Source organism: Phoca vitulina, unplaced genomic scaffold, assembly GCF_004348235.1.
Source record: "Phoca vitulina isolate PV1807 unplaced genomic scaffold, GSC_HSeal_1.0 scaffold30, whole genome shotgun sequence".
NCBI classification, from domain to species: domain Eukaryota; kingdom Metazoa; phylum Chordata; class Mammalia; order Carnivora; family Phocidae; genus Phoca; species Phoca vitulina.
The window spans coordinates 3,291,526-3,306,354 of NW_022589733.1; the positions used below are offsets into that span (position 1 = coordinate 3,291,526).

The 14,829-nt window shown below is 51.7% G+C and overlaps 1 protein-coding gene across 1 annotated transcript in view; it reads right to left on the reverse strand.

The window, feature by feature from the left end:
* ZNF423 (zinc finger protein 423) overlaps positions 1–14,829 on the reverse strand; it is a 263,374-nt gene that overhangs the window by 115,244 nt on the left and 133,301 nt on the right. Inside the window, exon 4 of the mRNA XM_032424418.1 lies at positions 11,917–12,001. Coding sequence (XP_032280309.1) covers positions 11,917–12,001 — 85 coding nt within the window. The remainder of the gene's footprint in view (positions 1–11,916; positions 12,002–14,829) is intronic.

The following is a 14,829-nucleotide window of genomic DNA, read 5'->3' on the forward strand; positions in this document are numbered from 1 at the left end:
ATCAGTATGCAGGTTTACACAATTCTTATTAAAATGATAAGAAGAGGGGCACCTGGATGGTGCAGTTGGTTAGGCATCTGACTCTTGGTTTCGGCTCAGGTCATGATCTCAGGGTCATGAGATCAAGCCCTGAATCAGGCTCCACACTCAGTGTGGAGTCTGCTTGAGTTTCTCCCTCCCTCTCCCTCTGCTGCTCATTCTCTTTCTCACTCTCTCTCTCTCTCTTTCTTTAAAATAAATAAGGGCGCCTGGGTGGCTCAGTTGGTTAAGCGACTGCCTTCGGCTCAGGTCATGATCCCAGGGTCCTGGGATCGAGTCCCACATCGGGCTCCCTGCTCTGCAGGGAGCCTGCTTCTCCCTCTCCCACTCCCCCTGCTTGTGTTCCCTCTCTCGCTATGTCTCTCTCTGTCAAAGAAATAAATAAAATATTTAAAAAATAAAAAAATAAAAAAATAAAATAAAATAAAATAAATAAATAAATAAATCTTTTTAAAAATTATAGGAAGAATTTTTGCAAATATAGGCAGTATTATTCTAAAATTTATTTGGAAAGACAAAGGACCTAGGATACCTAAAATGATTTTAAAAAAGAACAATAAAATAGGAGGACTCAGTCTACCTGATTTCAAAACTTACATAGCTACAGTAATGTAGACTGTGTCATAATGACAGAGGGATAGACACATAGATCAATGGAACCCAGAAATAGATCCACACAAATATGCCTAGCTGGTATTTGGCAAAAACAACTCAGTGGACGAATTATAGTGTTTTCAACAAATGATGCAAGAGCAATTGGACATTTGTAGAAGAAGAAGCAGCAGCTCAATCCAAGTCTCACAGCTTATGTAAACACTAACTCAAAATGGATCATGAACTTAAATGTGAAATATGAAATTACAAAATTTTTTTGCAAAAAAAATAGGCAAAAAAAATCTTTGGGACCTAGGGTTAGACAAAGAGTTCTTAAACTGGGCACCAAAGGCATGAGCCATAAAAGGAAAAATTGATAAATTAGACTTCATCAAATTTTAATCTCTTACTCTGCAAAATACTGTTTTAAGGAGTCTGTTAAGAAGATGAAAAGACAAGCCACAGACTGAGAGGAAATATTTGCAAACCACGTAACCAACAAAGGACTAGTATCTAGAATATATAAAGAACTCTCAAAACTCAACAGTAAAAAAGCAAACAATCCAATTCGAAAATAGGCAAAAAATATGAAAAAGCATTTCATCAAAGAGGACAAACAGATGGCAAATAAGCCTATGAAAAGATGTTCAACATCATTAGCCATTAGGGAAATGTAAATTAAAACCACAATAAGCTATCACTACACACCCATCAGATTGCTAAAATATAAAATAGTGACAAACCAAATGCTGGCAAGGATGTAGAGAAACCTGACGTCTCATACGTTGCTGATAGGAATGTAAAACGGCACAGCTGCTCTAGGAAACAGTGTGGCAGTTTCTTTAAAAGTCAAACGTGCAAGCATTATAGACCCAGCAACTGCACACCTGGGCATTGATCCCAAAGATAATGAAAGCTTATGCATAATTCCATTTATATAACATTCTTGAAATGACACAATTATAGAAATGGATAGCAGATTAACAATTTCAAGGGTTAAGGAAGGAGCTGGGGCAGAATGGAAGTGGCTAGGACAGCATGAAGGATGCTGGTGGTGATGGGAATGTTCCATAGCCTGAATGCATCCATGTCAATATCCTGGTTGTGATACCATGCTGGCATTTTGTGAACTATTACCCTTGGGAGAAACTGGGTAACGGGTACAGGGGATCTATCTGTGAATCTCCATGTGAATCTACAATTACCTCAAAATAAAAAGTTTAATATTTTTAAGTTAAAAATATTTTAAGGCTGAATAAAGGACCACGAAGAGCTTTAAAAGAAGGGAAGGTGGATGGGAGCACCACTGTTCCCCAAGCTAAGGCGCTGGAGGTTTGGGGACTGTGGGGAAGGAATAGGGTTGCCAGGTAAAATAAAGTACAGCCAGTTAAATTTAAATTTCAAATAAACAACAAATCATTTTTTATTATAAGTATGTCCCATGTAATATTGGAGACACACTCAGACTAAAAAATTACATGTTCTTTATTTGGAATTCAAATTTAACTAGCCACTCTGTGTTTTTATTTGCAAATTCTGGACACCCTAGGAGCGAAGGCTTAGGACACAGGCATCTGGAGCCACCCAGGGGCTGTGGCCTGGAAGAGGCAGTGTGGGCACTAGGCAATGGAATAGAAAGACTGTAGGAGAGTGGCCAGAGGGCCAGCAAAGAGATGCCAGGGACCACAGACACCACAGGATGGGCAGTACCTTAGGAGGGGGGGAAGGCAGATGTTAGCTGGGGAGGTCCCCCAGCTGCTGCGTGTATGGGCCTCTGCTGGCAAAGTGACCCTCTGTGGGTGGTCCGTGCAAAATCCAGAAAAAGACCAAAAGAGTGACCACTTGAGTTTTCAGGTGCTGTTCCAGGCTGGAGGGAGCCTGACGGCATATCCAAGAAGGGGTCAGGATTTCTTAATCCGTTTGCTTGTTTGACACCCATCTGCTCCCCACTAGCTCCAGGATTTTGTTTTGCTTGCCGTGACATCTATGCTTAGTGTACGTACTTGGAGCTCAAGAAAGAAAAAACAGTTCAGAATGAATGAAGGAGTAAATGAATAAATCATCCTGACTGGAGCTACTCTCTGGATCTGTCCTGCAGGCACAGCCCCTTAGAGCTTGACAAAGGCAGAGGACAAGTCTTCCTCTTCCAGGAAGCCCTCAGCAGCACCCTCTGAGCTGCACCTGGGATGCGGGCTTAGCACAGCCACAGAAGTGCTGTTTATCCTCTCTAAACAAGGGCTCTATTATCATCCTCATTATCTTAAGCATTATCTTTAATTAGTCCCTGCCACAGGGACTAATAATAATGATATGAATAATATTAATGTTAACGGCTACCACTGACGGAAAACTTACATGTGCCAGGCAGTGTGCTGGGCACTTTTCATATATTTTTAGCCCACTTAATGCTCCAAGCAGCCACCACCCCCCCCCAAAAGTAGGGGTAGGACCCTTTCTGTGCTGCCCCCTTCGAGGAAATAGATACCTCCTTTCTTTTCAAGTATACCCTCCCTAACTCCCATTTTCAGGGGGCAGGGGGCTAACATTGACCCACCCTGGTGCTAGCCTGAACAATCAACTATTGCATCTCCCTGGCTGCAATAATTAGTTCATGGGTAGCTTCAGGACCCTCCTGAGACAGCGAGTCTTGGTCCTGAGACCTTTTCCACTAATGAGGAAGCATATGCCCCTCTCTGCTGGGACTGCTAGACCAAGAAGCTGTCATCATGCCCCAGGGAATGAAGGCGACAAAGAGGAGGCAGAGCTGAGAGAAGAGAGAGAGATCTGGATCCAGCCATGCCTGAAGCCTCTTACCCAAGGAATCCTGGGACTTTTCAGTTACATGAACCAATAATTCTCTTTTATATGCGTTAGTCAGTATGAGCTGGGTCTGACTTGCCACTGAACGAGTCCTGCTTAAACTGCTGTAGACCTTTAGGGTGGGGTTATTTTATAGATGAGGAGCTGAAGCATACAGAGGCAAATAGCTTGGTTAGCCGTGAAGTGACACAACCATGAGCTGGGAGTGCTCTTAACCGCTGTGACTGACTGTAGAGTTCTACATTCTGAGTGTGTGTGTGTGTGTGTGTGCGCGCGCGCCCACCTGCATATTCTATTTCACATTAATATTCATAGCTACAGCAGATGGAGCAAACAGTTGGTGCTTAATAAAGCTCTACTGGAGGCTAGGGGGATGGGGTAATTGGGTGATGGGCATTGAGGGCACTCCATGTAATGAGCCCTGGGTATTATATCCAACTGATGAATCACTGAATTCTACTCCTGAAACTAAGAACACACTATATGTTAACTACATTGAATTTAAATTAAAAAATTTTTTTTTAAAAAAGCTCTACTGGATAAATTAAAATCAGTCACTTCCTAAAGGAGTCTTTGTTTAGAAAATGCTCCCATCAGTGATTCTGGATTCTTACTCCAACTCAGGCTCCCAGCGCACCTGTGTGTCTTTGGGGAACCACCTCCCTTCTCCCCACCCCCACGCCCCAGGCAGAGGAGCTGGAAGCCAGAGCGGGCAGGGACCTATGAACTGATCGGCCAGTGAGGGCCACACCGACCCCCTTGGGAGAGGAGGTCTCCCCCTCCCTCCCCACTGGGCCCGAGAGACACTTGAGGAAGGGGGTCCAGGGTACGGCTCTGGCACCCCACTGGAAGCCCAGGGCAGAGGGGTCGAGCCCCGGGGCCACCACAGACCACGGGACCCTTGTTTTCTGCCCTCACTCCAGTAAGGCTCAGCCAGAAGCAGATGCAAGGGACGCTGCCCATGCATCAGTGGCTCCCAAGCAGCCAAATGACCAAAAAGGGCACTCGGGAAAGTCTGTCCAGCAGGACAAGCCACCACGTCCATGGCAACGAAAAGCAAGAAGAGAAGGCCATGCTTGTGGGCGGGTGCCAGGGCCCCGGTCCCTGCCCCTCCAGGACTGGCACCATCCCTAGCTCCTCTCCGACCTTCCTCCTCCTCTCCCCAGTGATGCCCTCCCCGTAGCCTAGAAGCACACTCTGGTGTCTCCCTCTTAAAAATTCAAAAGCTTCCTGGGACCCTCGGACCCCAGCAGCTCCTGCCTCTCCCCCTCCCTTCCCAGCCTGGAACCTGGCAAGGTGACGCGACACTGCTGGTCTCCCCCGTAGCCCCCAGCTCCCTCCTCCATCCGATTCCATTGACCCTGCTCTTCTTGCCCAGGACAGTCCAGCAGACCCTCTTCAGCCTCCCTGCCGTGGGCCTCTCCGTGGCCTTTTGCAGTGCTGCCCGAAGTACTCGGCTCTCTCGTTGCCGATGACACCATGCGCCTCCCAGCTGCCTTCAGCATATCAGCGGATGCTTCCAGACCCCTTCTCCAGCCCAGGCCTCTCTCCTGAGCCCTCGGCCCATGTGGGCGACCGCCAGCCAGACAGCAGCACGCGGATCGCCCGTGAGCATCTTGTGCAGGGTCAGATCACACACAAACTCAAGCCCCTCGAGTATGATGAGTGTTCAGGTGTCGGAGTTCAGAGGATTCCAGAAGCCTCTTCCCCAAGGAATCCTGAGACTTTTCAGTTACATGAAAACTGAACTCCCTTTTCATGAGTTCCTGAATTCCAATCTCCCCTCTGCAACTTACTGACAACAGACGAGCCCCGTGAGCTCCCCAAGTCCAAGAGAGGAAAAATAACAGTGACCCCTCATCAGTTGTAGGGGTGAGTGTGACAGCGGGCGTGCAGGTATTGCCGCCTGGGCCCGGGACTCAGGCAGCCTCACCCGCAAGGTCATTATTAGGGCCATCTTTGCCAGCCCTGCAACAACCAGCTCTTCTTCGGGCACAGTAGCATCTTCTACCTGTCACCCAAAACTTGGTCCCATGAGACCCTGAAGTCATTCCTAACTTCTCCCCTTCCCACACCCATTCAATTTTGCCCAATCCTGCTGGTTTTGCCTCTTAAACGTTTCTCAAACCCACACCCTCCTAACCAACACCCTCATCTTCTCTCACCGACCCCGCTGCACTGTCTCTGTGATCTGCCCACCTCCTGTCTCATGATTTTTTCCTGAAGTGACACTGCTTTGTCTGTGATTTCCCCCACATACTACATGGGGCTCTTCTCTATGAACTGGCTTCTGCTGTTTTCTCTGCCTGGAATACCCCTTCCACCTTACTGCCCATCTTCTTAGGTGTCACCTCCTCCAGGAAGTTTTCCTGGATGCCCAGATTCGGCAACACGCCTATCCTTTGAGCTTCCGTATCTCACACTTGTGACATTACATAGAACTTTTCCTTTGGGGTTATTATCTCCCCAATTGAATGAGAGGAGAGGTTCCTCACTGAGCTCCTCCAAAGATCTCAATCATGTTTACTGAACTGAGGTTATTATTAGAGGAAACCCCACCTACAGAGGCCTTTCCCCCTCTTAAAAAAAAAAAAGAAGAAGAAGAAGAAATCTATGAAAACAAGAACATTTCCACTATTTTAAAATCCAGAAATGATGGGTCCTTCATAAACCAAAGTGCTTGATCAACAGCCTCCTCAAACCAACCAATGAGGCTCAAAGTCAGGGAAACTGACTCCTCTCAGCCTTGGGGGCTGCTAAGGGGATTTTGGAAAAATTAAAATTAAAAAATGTAAAAAGAATGGGATGATACAGGCTTGTTATTCTGACAGAGCAGTTCCAGAACTTGAAATGTAATCTCTGGGGGGACAGGGAGACGGTTTCATCACGTCTTACGGGTAGACAGATGTTTTAGGTCCAGCATTCCCTGAATCAAAAGCACCATGGAAGCGCCTAACACAGCCCCGTTCAGCAACATGTGTTTGCGGTAGAGAGTACACAGGAACCCCTTCTCCTTGTCCTTGTCATGTGTTTTCCTCTTCAGTTATATCTGAGGGGTTTTGTATTTCCCTGGTGGGAGGCCGAGACACTGATTTCCACACCAGACCTTCCGTCCCCTCCCAAATGCTGCAGGCCAGGCCTTCAGCACGGGTCCTGGGCATGCAAGCAGCCGCAGAAAGAGTGGGGATTTCAATGTGCCTCTACGGATGTGCTTCTTAGAGACTTAGAAGACAGAAGCCCCCCCATACACACACACACCCTCCATGTGGACCACGGCCCATCCTGCCACAGCGAGCGAGGGAAGGGCTATGGAGGGGACGACAGACAAGGACCACCAGCCCAACATGTGACAGGGGCACAGGATGTTAAAGGCCCGAGCAGGGGGTGGGAGAGGCTGATCTTCCAGGTGCCCTCAATTTCTTCACCGCCGACAGCAAAGCTTAGTCCTCAGAGGCACCCAGGGAATGGGGCTGATGTGACCAGGAAAACAACATCCCCAGAATGCCTAATGCCCCCCTGGGCCGAGTCTGACTCTGGCCTGGCTGGCTGCCTGCCAGAGTCCGCAGCCACTTTCCAAGGACATAGAGGGTGAACGTTCCTGTCAAGGTTCCCTGAGGACTGTCCCTTCCCAGCCCTGACCCTCCTCGGGGCTCCCCCCAGGGGCCTGTGAAGCCCTGGGTAAAGACACCAGGGCCCAGAGGCTGAGTCACTCCCTTAGGGCCGACCTGGGTCAGAGCAAGTCCGTTATTTCAAGGACAAGTTCTCAGACCCCTTATCCAGCCACGCCCCGCAGGAACCGAGAGGAGAAACATCCACGGGCAGTTGAGAAACAGGCAGGCGCAGTCCTGGCAAATCAGCTTCTTTGGGGTCTGAGGCCTCAGGTGCCCACATGTTCAACACGCAGAGGAAGACACGCTCCCCCGCTCCAGCCACTGGAAGGGGGCCCAGGAAGCCCAAGGCAGGCCTCGTGCGGAGACATTTCGGGGGCGAGGAGGGGGCCCTCCTTCCAGATGTGGAGGCAGTGGATGGTGGGCAAGGGCAGCTGGGTGGGGCCACGTCATCCCTGCGGGAGGCCACCGAACAGGGCTGTGGACCGCTCCAAGTTTTTGATGTGCCTGCTGGGGAAGGGGGTGTCTAAAACCATTTCAAAAGCTGGGGGAAGCCCAGAGAAGGGGGCCTCGTTCCCTGTGGGGAGGGGGGATTTCAAAGGCAACCCTGCTGCTGAAAAGGTCTCAAAAAACCCTTGCCTTTCTATCGGCTCCAAATCACTCCCTGGCCAGCAGCAGCCAGGAGAGGGTTCTGGGAAAATGTTCCCAAGGAGAAGCGTCCCTGAGTCATCACAACTCCCAGGGTCTGGAGGCTGCAGAGCCACGAAGAGGCCCCCCGCTATAAAAAGGCCAGTTGAGCATCCCCCAGGGGAGGGCTCCAGCAGTCCGGATCCCTGGGGAGGCCAGCCTCAGACCCCCTGCGCCCCACGTTTATGAGAAGGCCATCAAGCTGAACAGTGCCACTTCTACCCGCCAAGTCCCCTTAGTGCTGCTAAGGGGGGCTTTTGCCCCCAACCAGCTGCAGGCATCCACTCTGGCCTCGGGCCATTCAGCAGGGGAAGCTGTCCACAGGAACACTGGGCCCCAACAGATTTACTGGGACTTCGGAGCCAGCCCCAGCTGGGGCTCTTGGGCCCACTACTCTTCCATTCCTATCCCCAACCATTGCCCCCTGCCACCTTCCCCAAGCCACCAGGGCCAAGTAGGTACACCGCACAAACCAAATATCGGTTCTATCACCAACCTCTCTCTCCTCGCCTGGTCTCATTCCCCCCACCTCTGGACCAGGCCAGGTGGATCTCTGTTCCTTTCTATCTGCTTCCCCTCAACACTGCAGCCAGATTCATCTCCCTCAAGTACTCAGCTACGTCCAGGCCATACTCTGCTCCCAAACCTTCAATGGCTCCCTAGTGCCTAAGCCCAATGTTGCACATTCAGGTGCCCACGGGGACCAGGCTGGGGACACAAATGAGCAAAGCAGCCCCTAAAATACAATAGGGATGGGTGGGGACTGTGGTGCCTGGGAACACGCGATCCCAGCTGCCACCGCACTCCTGTCAGCTGCACCATATGGGAACTCAGGGCCCTGGCAGCCCCCTCTTCTGGTTTTTCAAGAGCAGCCAAAAAAACATCAGCCAAGGGACCCCAGATTTGGACCCCAGCCTGCAGGGTCGAGTCCAAACCCAAACCCCTTAACTTGGCATTCAAGGCCCTCTGTGGCCTGGTCCCAATCTACCTCCCCACCCTAATGCCCATGATGCTCCCACATAAGAGGCCTCCATCCCAGCGAGGTCAGACTCCTCCAGCCCCCCAAACTCCCTCCTCTGCTCCTGCCTCTGAGCCTGGCTCACCCCACAGTCCTCCCACAGACACTGCTCCCCGTCTCCTCCATCTAACAGTGCACCCTGCGAGGACCTGCTTCTGCTGAGCCCTCCGAGGCTGTTGTTCTCCGGTGACTGGCCTTCCTTGTCAAAGCTGCGCCCTCTGCCAGTGATGGGCCCTGCCACAGAGAAAACTCCTCTTCTGCCTTCAACACCCAGGCCTTTCTGACGGACCTCTTTGGATTTAGCAGTCCTCGTTCTGGGAGCATCAACCTCCCGGCACTGTGTGTACCTGGACGCCGGATGCCGTCAGCTTCCCCTGCGGGCAGCACTGGGTCCTTCCCACCACAGACCCTGGCAGGGAGCCACACACAGTGGAGAGAGCCCAGCCTAATTCAGACCCTGGTTCTGCTGCTTCATCTCTGGAAGAACTTGGATACATCACTGAAGCTCCTCGATGAGACGGAGGAGAGCACCCACCTAGGGTACCTGGCATGTGGTGGGGCTCAGCGTTGTCACCCAGGGACACTTCCCTTCCCGGCATGATGTATGTGCCATGGTGTCTCCTACAGGGTGCCATAAGGTCCCTGAGGGCGGGGACCGGGTCCCCTTCTCCCTGGATCACCTGAGACCACCCCAGCACTCTGCATGCAAGAAGTGCTCAGTCAGAGTTCTTTGATAAATGGAGTTGATGAGGCCAGGGCAGGGCCGGCAGGTGGGGAGGGCAGGTTAGAGCAAAAGACCACACCCTGCCACCAGAGACATGGCTCACATGGGGCCCCCAGCCCACGCTGCATGGGGACACGGCATGGTGACGCTTTCTGCAATGCATGAAAGTCTCACTCGGACTCTCAGGCTCTGAGACCAGCAGCTCCTTGCTGCCTGCCCCCTGTGTATCCTGGGAACGAGGCCGGCTCACAGCACGGCGGAGCAGGCTGGGGTGAGGGGCGCTGCCCAGCCCTCAGACGGGACTGCCTCCCTCGGGAGCCCGGCACCCAGCTCACACCCAGTTCCGGATGCCCCTCCAGCCCCCCTTTCCCATCGCCCAGCCCATCTCTCTAGTTAGGAGCAAACCCCTCGCCTTCCACCTGAGGACACATGGCTTCCAGGTTCTGCGCAGAAGGAAAGGTGGAAGGGGGGGTGGGTGGGGGAAGCACCTTTGAAATCACTGTGGTCCAATTAGCCAGGCTCTCGCCCTTCGTGCTTACAAACAGGCACACACATTAACACCTGCTACAAAAGCAAACATTTTTAGATATCTTCATCTTTACCTCCTTGACACTCCCATGAAAGCACTCTCAGCAGCCGGTGACTGACAGGATAGTTTCCTTCTTCTACTTCAGCAGGGGGCTTTCAAACAGAAGAAATTAAAAAGCCACCAATCTCCCTGTCAGGCTGAACTCCCGGGGCCTTACCTGCCCCTCCTCAGCGCCCCCGGTCCCCTCACCACCGGGCGAGCCCCAACCCACACATGGTCGGAACTACTCAGAGTCACCGGGACACTGGACACCCAAACCCACCGAGTGTGCCAAGGCTGCTGCTGGGGGGGAACAAGCCACCATCCTCACCGTGAGCACAATTTCACTGAAGAAGGACCTTAGCAATCGCTCCTTTTGCAGAAAACATGGATGGTGGCCCAGACGTGAGCAATTGTCCTGCATCGCTGGTGGGACGGCAGTTTCACACAAGTGCCTTGGAAATCTGTCCGTCTGTATCTACTGAAGGTGACCTACTGGTATCCTATGACCCGCCAAGTCCAGCCCTACCGATCTTCCCATTCAAACCGCATGCACCTGCTCACCAAAATCCACATACGAGAAGGTCCACAGCAGCACATGATCTGAAACAACTCCAACACGGAAATGACCAAGAAGCCCAGCAAGAGTTGGACAGACAAGACAAATGAAGCGTTCACACGACGGAATAGTACACACCCATGAGAAGGGGCGATGTGCAAACTACGGGCTCGAACGTGAATGACCCAAAGCCGCCAGACACCAACGAGCAGAGACCATACAATCTCATGTACATCCAATGCAAAATGGGCCCAAAAGGCCCTATGCCATTCGACATCAGGATGGTGACAACATTTCGTTGGGGGCGGGGGAGGGCCCAGAGGGGTCAGGAGGGATGCGAAAATGCTCTGCTTCCTCGCTGGGCTGTTGCTTACACAGGTGTGCCCGGTTCATGAGAGTTCACCGAGTTTCACGGTTAATGGATCTCTTCGAATGTATGCGATTAAGGGTTTTGTAAAACAGTTCTCGGTCGGCATGGCTGTTTTTAAGACTATAATGGAAAGTTATTAGAGGAAGTGAAGGGTCAGGATGCTCAACCCACACCTGAAGCCTCACTGCTCAGACTGCAGGGGTCTTGGAGACGGCGATCATCCTTCCACTGGAGACCCAAGGCACCAGGATTCCAGAAGCTCCCAAAGCACTCACCGCCAAGTCCTCCATCCCCCAGGGCCAAGCCCCCACGCTCACCGGAAATCCAGCCGCACTCCCTCTTCCACTGAGGGCACCCCCAGCCGCCAGGGAGACCACACCCATCCACGCAAAGCACACACCTTCCCTCCGTACCTCAGGCCAAGAGGGAACACTATGGCGCTTTGCAAGTCCCCCTTCTGGAAAGGCTGATTTTTCCAAATTCCAAAACTACTTGAAGAGGAATAGGAAAAGCACTGAAATAACTTTGTAAGCACTCTGTTTTGACAATGTGCCTGAGGAATTCACCACATTTAGCAGGGAAATGTGAGCAGTTAAATCTATTCAATGTCATGACATACGAAATTGAGGCATAATTGCCCCTGAGTGCTTGACAACTGGAAAGCACTTCATTTCAGAAATGGAGGGAAATTTATGCTGGGAAATGGAAGAGATTGTCAAAAGTTTGATTCTAATGTGAGTGGAGCTGCGACAAGAAGGCTGGATGGAGAAAGTGCTCAGCTCTTACATTTTACTCCCATTTGAAATGTCTCTGAAACAGCAGTTGTGACTCCATCTTTCACCATAAAAGCAGTGAAATGATGATCGGAACCACAAATTTCAGACCCCAATGAGTGGCCCCAGCATGGGTGGGAGGAAACGCTCTCTTACCAATCATGTGGTTGGCAACATGGATTTGGATCTCTCTCTCGTTCTCAAAGGTCATCTGGCACTTGATGCACTGGTATGTCTTTTTCTGTTTGGAAGCCAAAAAAGAAAGGAATTAGATAGTCAGGAGGTAGAAAAGAGCATAAAGCCTGGCTCAAGACTTTCTGGAATGGCTCTGGTCCCCTCCCAGGTCTCGCTGAGCCATTCAATTCCCACCTGCCTCGGAATTCAGCTTTCCAGCCTGGGGATGGGGACTGGGCTAGATTCTAAGGGAGCTGTCCTCTGTTAGATGTGGGGAAATTGCCATGATGGGAATCACCATCCCAAGGTGAGAGCACACAGTATGACCATGGAAAAGAAGTTGAAGGAGGCTGCCCTGCTTGGAGCATGCTCAAATCCATCTATGCATCCCCTAGCTACCCATCCATCCATTTCTCCATCATCCATCCACCTACCTACCCACCGTCTACCCACCTATCCAACTACATGCGCACGCGCGCGCGCACACACACACACACACACACCCATCCGTCTACCCATCAATCCACCTACCTATCTTATCATCCATCTACTTATACACATCTACCCATCCACCCGTTCATTCATCCACCCTCCATCTACCCATCCATCTGCTATTCATCTGTCTGTCTTCCCCTACATCCATCTACCTATCCTCTCTCTCTAACCATCCACCCACCCATCCACCTATCCAACCATACATCTATCTTTCCACCCATCCAACTACTCCATCTCTTTACCCGCCCTAAGGACCATGTGGCCGAGCAGGGGGTACTGCTCCTGCCAGTCCTAGTGTTAGAAGTTACTGAGGAATTCCTCATTTGCCCTAGGCACACATGGCCGCAGTGATCCTACAGCTGGCTTCCACACACAGGAAGCTGAGACCAGCTGCCCTGATGGGGTGGGAGCAGGAAAATGGAGATCATCAGAAGCTTCAGAGCTTCTTGAAGACCCATTCGAAGGAGTGGAGCTCCTTCTCAACAGTAAGCCTGGCTGGGTGGTTGTGAAAGCAGGCCCCTGTGGACAGGGGCAGTACTGCCTGTGTGGGGGAAGGTTGGTGGCTGTGGGTTTTTATGAAGGGGACAGGGTGGTACTGGAATCCAAAATATCCAAGCTTTTTGAAGACCACTTCAACTCCGGGACGATGGGGCCTCCCTCCACCCCTGGAAAAGGGAGCAGGACTTTGGATTTCTTGGCTGAACACTCAGGCCCAACCCTCAACAATGCAGCCAGGATGAACCACCAGGGGGCTCAGTGTCTCAGCTCCCACCGTGGCTCCAAGCACATCTGCAGCTCCCCTCGAGGGTCCCACCTCCAGGCCTTTGCCCACGCTGTGTCCTCCACTCGGAGTATACCCTTTCCATCCTTGAAGACTCCGTTCAAATGTCACCTCTGCTGAGAAGCCTCCTCTTCCCACCCAGGGATGAGTTCAGGGCCTCCCCAGGCCCCCGAGCTTATGCTTAAGCATCTAGTTCATCAGCACACGGATTTGTTGTGTCTAATTGACTTGTTTGCTCCCCCCACTGCACCACGAGCACCCAGAGGCCCAGGATGTGTTTCGTCCACCTGTGAGGTCCCACGGCCAGCAGAGACTCCCTGCTTGGGAAGCATCTGTTGAACAAACGAGCAAAGTTGCAAATACTATGTTGCAAAGCACTCTACTAGGACAGAAGGAACAAAGAGAACCAAAGATGACTTCTATATGCTGGATCCTCAGCACTGGGCACAGGGCCTGTCCCAGACCGAGTGCCTCATAATGACTTAACTTTTATTACAGTGGTTGTTGATGCTGAGCAAATGCTGGTGGAACACACGAGTGAAGAAACAACAGTCTTTGTTGGTGCCGGGAGCTTCGGTTCCAGAGGCAATGTCTCCGCTCAGCCTCCAGAACCCGCTCTGATAAGACCGGGGCTCTTCCCCCAATGATGCAAAAGACCCAGGGGTTCAGAAGAGTGGCCAAGAAGCAGGCATTTAGCCTGGAAATGCCCCGGGGAAGAATGGCATGAGGCTGGAGGGCCAGACAGGGCTGGGGATTCTGGCCATACAAGAGACAGAAGAGATGTTCAGGTCAGAGGAGACAGTGGGGACTGAGGTCTTCTGGGGGGACACAGGCCCAAAGCCCCCATCTCAGCTCAACTGCACGTCTGTGCTCATGGAGAACAATGATCTTGGGTCTCTCCGTTGTCAAAATCATTCATTCCTTCCCACATGTGTACCCCACCCCCTTGATGCGGGAAGGAAGGAAGAGAGGGAGGGAGAGAGGGAGGGAGGGGTGAGGAAGAATGAAACACACCCCAGGAATCTCCACACCAAGGAAGCCCAGAGCAGGCCTGCTGCACAAGGAAGGCCATGTGCCCTCTCCATGGTTCTGCTTGGGTAGAAGTCCATGGAGGCCACACCATAGCCATGGCTGGTCCAGACCAGTGTGGAGGACGGGCCACGATCAAGGTGATTTTGGTTGTTCCTCCTAGGGGCAGGTGAATGAAGGGGGTCGCTATGCTTGGTAAAAAAAAAAAAAAAAAAAATCACCAGGGGCCAAGCAGAATGAGAAGCTATCCCCAGGGGTCCTCCAGCGTGTGGCCACCCCCTCGGCAGCAGGAAGAAGACTGCAGATAACTGGGCCCTTCCTGATGGGGAGAAAGACTCCAGGGGATTCCCAAGGGAAGGGCCGTTGCTGACCACAAGAGCCTGGATGTACACACACACACACACACACACACACACACACACACACACACAGCCTGCATGCACGGGTATGCACATGCCCACGAGGACACGCACAGACGTGCAAACAGACGTATGTACCGTCCCTCGCCCCGACTCGCTGTCAACACACGAGAGCCCCAGCCCCCGCCACACACGCAGCAACCTGCTCCCTGTAACACAGACACACGGGTA